Source organism: Physcomitrium patens, chromosome 9 (assembly GCF_059467195.1).
Source record: "Physcomitrium patens ecotype Gransden chromosome 9, ASM5946719v1, whole genome shotgun sequence".
NCBI classification, from domain to species: Eukaryota; Viridiplantae; Streptophyta; class Bryopsida; order Funariales; family Funariaceae; genus Physcomitrium; species Physcomitrium patens.
The window spans coordinates 3,346,172-3,353,051 of record NC_143418.1 but is presented as its reverse complement, the minus strand read 5'-3'; the positions used below and the strand labels follow the sequence as shown (position 1 = coordinate 3,353,051).

General features: G+C 40.8%; 1 protein-coding gene across 1 annotated transcript; it reads right to left on the bottom strand.

The window, feature by feature from the left end:
• Positions 1–2,730: 2,730 nt before the first annotated feature.
• Positions 2,731–4,673, bottom strand: LOC112286218 (uncharacterized). The gene is made up of 3 exons (XM_024527902.3): positions 4,409–4,673; positions 4,015–4,186; positions 2,731–3,824 (listed from the first exon to the last, which is right to left on the bottom strand). The coding sequence occupies exons 1-3, from the start codon at positions 4,444–4,446 to the stop codon at positions 2,940–2,942; spliced, it is 1,095 nt and encodes a 364-aa protein (XP_024383670.1). The 5' UTR covers positions 4,447–4,673; the 3' UTR covers positions 2,731–2,939.
• Between the last annotated feature and the right edge of the window lie 2,207 nt (positions 4,674–6,880).

The window sequence follows — 6,880 nt, the reverse complement described above, 5'->3', positions numbered from 1 at the left end:
CACAATGGTATCTACAATATGCAAGTAATTCCATAGTCAGTCTATTTTATGCCGATCATTAAGTCCTCAAAATTTGAATGTTACTAATTTAATAATCATGAATGGCACACACTGTCTTGAATCAAGAAACTACCTAAGTCTTGAGAAGTTTTGTTAAATCATGAAGAAGAAGGATTTTGAGGCATACTTGGTATTTGGCCAATTCCTCAAGAAGGACTTTGGCTATAGCTTTGATTGTATATTGAGTTGGATCTCAAAATGGATTGCCTTTTCAATTCAGGCCAATCATCTTAAATTGCCCTAGTAGTACTTAAAGAAGAAGTTAAAGCTGAGATCACTTCCTCAACAATAACAAGGTTGATATTCAAATCAATATTGGTTAATTGATCCCATGATACTATTTTTTATGCTTCTTGTGATGCTAAAATTAAACTCATCGGGTGTATACAATGATGTATTGTGTTTTGCTTTATCATGACTGATGTATTAATGGATACAAAATAGGAGACATTGTCATCTTGAGTAGTTATAGCTTTTAATCATTATTTGGTGTCAAGGTTTGTAGTTGGTGGTATTAAGTCTAAAAGTGGATATTGTTCTAGAATAGCATGGAAGTAAGAACCTATTGATGGAATGACCAATTTCATCACTTGGTGGAAAAGAACTTGAAGTAGTGGTAGAGATGGCCTTTTGGTTGTTGCTATTGCAATAAGTGTAGGACCTACAATGTCAAGAGATTTGTTCTAAGAGACATATATAATAAATATAGAATTTTAGTTAGTATTATTAATAGAAATAAGATGTACCAAAGCAACCATAGGTAGTATGTCTTTATTCAATATGCTATTGTAAGCTTCAAGTTCTATAGATAAGTTAATATTTATAAAATTGAATGAGATAAAGTGGATATCCATCTTATAACTGGACCGAGTTTCTATCGCAAGAGATGATTCCAAGAGAAGCATAGCTTATGGTAATGCATGTGAAATTTTTCTATGGCCATGCCAACCGACTCTTATAAAATCTTCTTCATCAATATGCACCCTTTTTTGATATATGCATCATCCAAGGTGTATCAAAGAATGGTCAACATTATAGCAAGGGCCTCCAATGTCTTGGTTTATAGGTCTCTTATCTCAAAGGATGTGGTAACTTGCTCTAGGTCTATGTGGGCAAAATGTAACCTTATAGTACATATTAAGGCAAAATTTGTATTTGATAAGTAAATAAAAAGTCGATCCATATGGTAATTAGATAATGATTTATTTGATCTTCAATCTCAAGTTTTATTTTTCAACTATAATTTGTGTTAAGAATTACATAAAACCTTGATTCAACAAATAGATTATTACTCATTTCAGTTGCAAAAACTTTATTGAGGTTGCCCGCAATGATTGTCGCAACACATGCAAATTGTATGGGTAATTTTTTAAGTGTCATCCAAGTTGGTATTGACATACCTCTATAAGTCGTGGAGTTGAAAATTATTGTCCATTGCTAAAAAATACAAAAGATAAAACCAAAGCAATATGAAGTAAGCACTAGAAGTTGATAAACAACTTCCTTATTAGAGGTCTTCAAACAAGAAAAATCCACTGTCTAAATTTTCAGTTACAACTAGTGATCTACCTCCATGACTTGAATTTAGAATGAAGAGCCAAGTTACAAAAAGTGGCAAGGTGAGCTTTCCTTCTATGAAGTTGGCTACCACCATATAGTCCTTGAGGTATTGCATTTGAGCAGCCTCAATATCATGAAGGATCAAAATGTATTTTTATTTTAATTTTTAATTTTTTAATTTTTTATAATTAATTAAAAAATTGACATTATTACTTGTAATTCTTTTAGGAAGACATTTCCTTTTTATTGGTATAGTAGGACTAAGTGACATTCCTTTGCATTGGTTGCAAATTGAGTCCACTAGATCTTCTTTCTTATTGTCAACCATTTAGAAATCTCTCCTAGTAGACATAGATACATGTCGGCTATTAGTGCAAATTGCATAAGCTTAAGAAAGAGCCATGGCCTAAAACCCTAATTTCTAACCCTAAAAAACTTGTTGAGGAAAAATACCAACAAAGATTAAATCTCCATAGCAAAAGAAGGCGATTTTTAAAAAATTCACTAATGCAAGTTAGAATAAGGAAGTGAGTATCAAAATATGTGTTAGAAGCTATGCAAAATAATATGAGAGGACAATTCTATCACAACAAGCAGCGTCAATACGCCTCCTAAACAAAATCCTAACTCCCATAATTTATAGAGCAGTATTGTGACCTTCAGATGGCCATTTCTAAATTTATTTAATGAAAAAATAAGTTGTAAGAAAGAAACAATGATTACTTAGATGATGACATCTAAAGTATCTAAAGACAAAGAGGTGATGCAAATTAATATTAAAAAGCTTTCCCACACCATGGCACTAAAAAAAGACATATCTAACATTAAGCTAGTAAAAAATCTACTTTTGCCATCAAGCAAGACATCTATTGTCTTTGCAACATTGCAATTGGAGGGAGGAGAGAGACCCCATGATGAAATGAAATGAAAACTTGAGGTGATGCAAACAAAAAAAGTAAGAACGGATACAACCAAAGGGCACTTTTTCTAACCATGGCAGCGCCTTTTTATGCAAGAACATGGTTTGTAAGAAAACTGGCACAGGTAGTAAGATGAGAAAAATATGTACACATACTACGCGAAAGATGAGCAACAACGGCAACAGTGAAGTCGACCGAATAGAGAGGTTCCAAATGTAGCTCGTCCTCTTTTTGTTAAAAACAAATGTCTCTTACATATACACCGACTGTGTTTGGCCTGCAATCCGCAGCTATGGCGATGAATCTGTGATCCTGGCCATCTAGTTGGTTCTAGTGGCGTGCTTTGACACAAGCTTTACATGGTTTTTGCTGGTTGTGATCTCCAATTTCTACCTACAATTACAATTGGCTGGGGGCTGAGTGAGTGTTCTCGGCAGCGGTGTTCACGGTCGCGTCCTTCGCAGCTACAGCCTTCTCAGCAACCGTGTTGTATGTCTTCCCTGCGGCATCTACAGTCGCATCCTTGGCATCAACAGCCTTCTGTGCAGCAGCATTGTGTGCATTCGCTGTCGCTTCGACAGCCGCATCCTTCGTTTGCACCGTCTTTGTGGCAGCAGCGTCGTAGGTATCAGCGGCTGCCTGAACTGCCGTGTCTTTGGCTGCCACAGCTTTCTGAGCAACGGCATTGGCGGTGTCCGCAGCGTAGTTATATGCCTCGTTGGCCTTTTCCACAGTGACGTCCTTGGCGGCCAAGATCTGATCCTTTGTGGCACTGGTTGTGTCCGCAGCCTTCGTCGAGGCAGCATCGTAAGTCTCCATAGATTTCTGCACCGTGGTATCCTTGGCATCCACTGCAGCATTGGTGGCTTGCTGGGTCTTACCCACCACCGCATCCTTCACAGCGTACGCAGTTTGAAGCACCGTGTCTACAGCCTGTTGGACGTATCCCTTGGCGGCCTGCGCACCCTCCGCGCCCTTCTCCTGTCCCGCGATTGCCATGTTTCTCATACCCTCCTGGGCCTCGCCAACCTTTTGCTCTGTCGCGTCTCTCGTCTGCTGACCGCCAGAGTACGCAGAATCCTTCGCGGCGACGGCATTGTCGACAATAGTGTCCGTGGCGGACTCGGCGGTGGCACCCACTTTGTCCGCCGCATTCTGCAAAGCGCTCTTCCCTTGCTGCGCACCATCTTGGATCGAGTTGGCGACGCTCTCGTACCCGGATTTGGCTGCGCCATCTGCCTTGGAAGCCTCTTGTTTACTGTAGTCGCTAACATCAGCTGCTGCCTGTCAAATCCCGCACACATCTCAACTGTGAGCACACCACCCTAGAAGAAAACGAGAAAGGGAAAGAACTCGAGCGCACACAAGCTCGATGTCGAGATTGCACTTCGACAGGGAGAGGATCCTCGCTCTTCCGCACAACAGGGAACAAGACAAACCCAAATCCAGAATGTGATAGCGAAATCGTGCTCACCTTCTGCGCATTGTCCTTGGCATTGGCGTAGGTGTTCGCAACTTTGTCACCGGCCTGCCTGGAGTAGTCCTGCGCGACGTCGGCAGCTTCAGCAGCCTTCGCCTTTCCCGCATCACCAGCATGTGCGGCAGCATTTGAAGCATCCGCCATGGTCCTGTGGGCATCGGCCTTCCTGCAAGACACGAAAGACCACAATTGAGAAAAGCTGTACCACTTTCAGGCCCACCAATCAGCACCCTTCAACCATTCCGAACCCAGTCGGAACAACAGCTCGATCGTTCCCGGGAGGAGGAAAATGAACACCACAACACCGTTGCCCGCTCAATATTCATCCCCTGCTACGGCCCAATCCTACAACAACGATGCGACATCGCAACTCGAGCATCGAACATACCCCTGGTTGGCAGCATCGCTAGCATCGTAGCCGGCCATTTTCTCACTCGCGGCCTCAAGTCGCACGAAGATTCAATGCTCGAGACTGATCCAGAAAACAGACCGTCGCCTCTCTCTCAGGCACGGTGCGCTCGTCTCAGGCACAGGACAACTCCCCGAACGGTGATCGGTGCTAACCCCGAATACGAACAAATACAAGCAAATACGAACAAAAGGTGGTGCGATCAAGCGAGACAAACAGCTGGGGCTCAACGAAAATAGAAGCTGTACAGAATTGTGAAGTCGATGGACATGGAAACTGTTAATATGGTGGGGGTTTCGGGAGCGGGGTCGCCTCAGAATCCCCCGCGTGTCCAGATCGGGAAGAGCTCGATCCATTTGCGGCCACCGAGTGGCGGCCACTTGGCAATGGCATCGACGACGACCAAGGGGGGCCCGTGGCCGTGAATGACACGTGTCGGCGACAGATCGGTGCGTCGCCGGGTGCGGGAACGGTGTCGGCGGCCGGCGCGAGCAGAGGCTGGAACGCGAGGCGACGTGGCTGGTCCTCGTTGGGTTCTGAGGGGTCGGGGCTTGGATGACGTGAACCGACAGAGATTCGGGTCGACCATGTGAACAATGGGGTACTGCTTTTGGCAAATACCCAACCCAGCTGTTCATTTGTTTCATGTGGAAGAATCCATGATATTGTTTTTAAAGGTACTTTGTTTTTAATTTTTAATGTTAATTTTAATTTTTTTGGCACAAGTGAAAAAGATTTCATTTTAAGGAGTAATCAATACATAACTAGTCTAAAATTGAGTTAAAAAACCTTTAGACTTACATAAGTGGACCAATGACTCCAACTAAAATTAATATCACAACCTATGAGTTGGGATTGGATAAACTAATTCAATCGTCAAGAACTATTACTATACCAACGTAATATATTATCCGTCTTGGTGCATAGCACCTTGTTTTTTCTCCCAGATATTGTCAAAGTGTTCAAAGAAGAATTCTACTGGGACTTCATCAACTTGTATGGTTAATCAATCTCACTTAATGCAGCCATAGTCCTATAGATGTTGCCGCATCTTAGTAGTAGTTTATTCCAATGACCAATCGTCAACGTTAAATGCCATCGCATTTTGTTTGAGCTAGAGCTCTTATAGGGTAATTCCACTAAGTAGTGTCCAAATTATGTTGAATTTTTCAAATCGCTTAAATAGGGATTTTAAGAATAAGCATTGTCGCCAACCAAATTTGAGTGGAGACATTGGAGTACCTAGTTTTCTTTCCAATGCTTGAATGAGTGAGCCACACCAATTCCATGTGCGCACCGCCTTCAAACAATTACAAAACCAGTGCAAAATGGTCTTTGGAATGCCAAGGCAGAATGAGCATGACATATCATTATTAAGATTAGTTTTGCTATGCCAATTATTTACTTCAATTGCCTTATGGTAAACGCTCCATATGAAAGTGGCCACCTTTTGTGCGTGGTGCTTAAGTCAAGTATTTTTCCAATTAAATTTGATATTTAGAGGAAGTTGATTTTTTGTATTTAGATGCATGAAGATACATTGGATTATAAGGATTTGTTAGGCAAGCCCTTGCATCTTTAGTCTTGAAATCTAAGAAGAGTGTTTTTTCAAGCCATTGATACCATACATGGTCAAATTTGAATCCGTCAATTGAGCCATAGAAAAAATGAAAGAGTTATTATTGCAGACTTTTAGTCACATTAATGACTCACATTCAACATGGAAAACAATAAAGGCGAGAGCCTTTGGAACTTTTAGTTGATTACGGACATTATACCGCGAGTGAAGTCTGGAACCACAAGTTGATGTATTAGACTTGAGATAGTAGATGCGAGACTGTTGTGACACTAAAGAGTTTTCCTTGAATGTTGTTTGTGGTAAGGATTGCTTCTTGATTGCATTGTGGGAGGAAACAATGTCCCATACTTAGGACTAAAATTGGAATTAGATCTGTTGGTAAAGAAAGCAAATCGAGTCATTTTTTAGCATTGGGATTTCTAATCCTAATGTTGAGGAGATAGTTGTATCAATTCTAGATGGTAGTATAAATGATGTTCCATCCTTGTTCTTTATTGTTATTAAGGAGACATTTTTGTTTGGCTTCCGGCCATGAGAAGAGACTTCTTGATTGTTTTGAACAATAGTCGTTGATTCTTTGTAGGCCATAGTTAAAGAGTTTTGAAGCACAATAACGAGAGAATATGAGCTAAATATTTTGATGAAACTCCTAGTTGTGCCATAACTCAATGTTCAGTGTCTCTTCAAATATGAATGGGTATTGGTATTCAAGATGGCCTATGATCCTTTTCTATGCTTAAGTGACACAATTATAGATTTTGGATACGAAAGCACTACAAAGATTTTTTTCAAAGAACCACAAAGGATTGGGCAACCACTTTCTTTTATTTTCTAGTTACATACAAACCAATTTGTATTTTCAAAAAAAATTT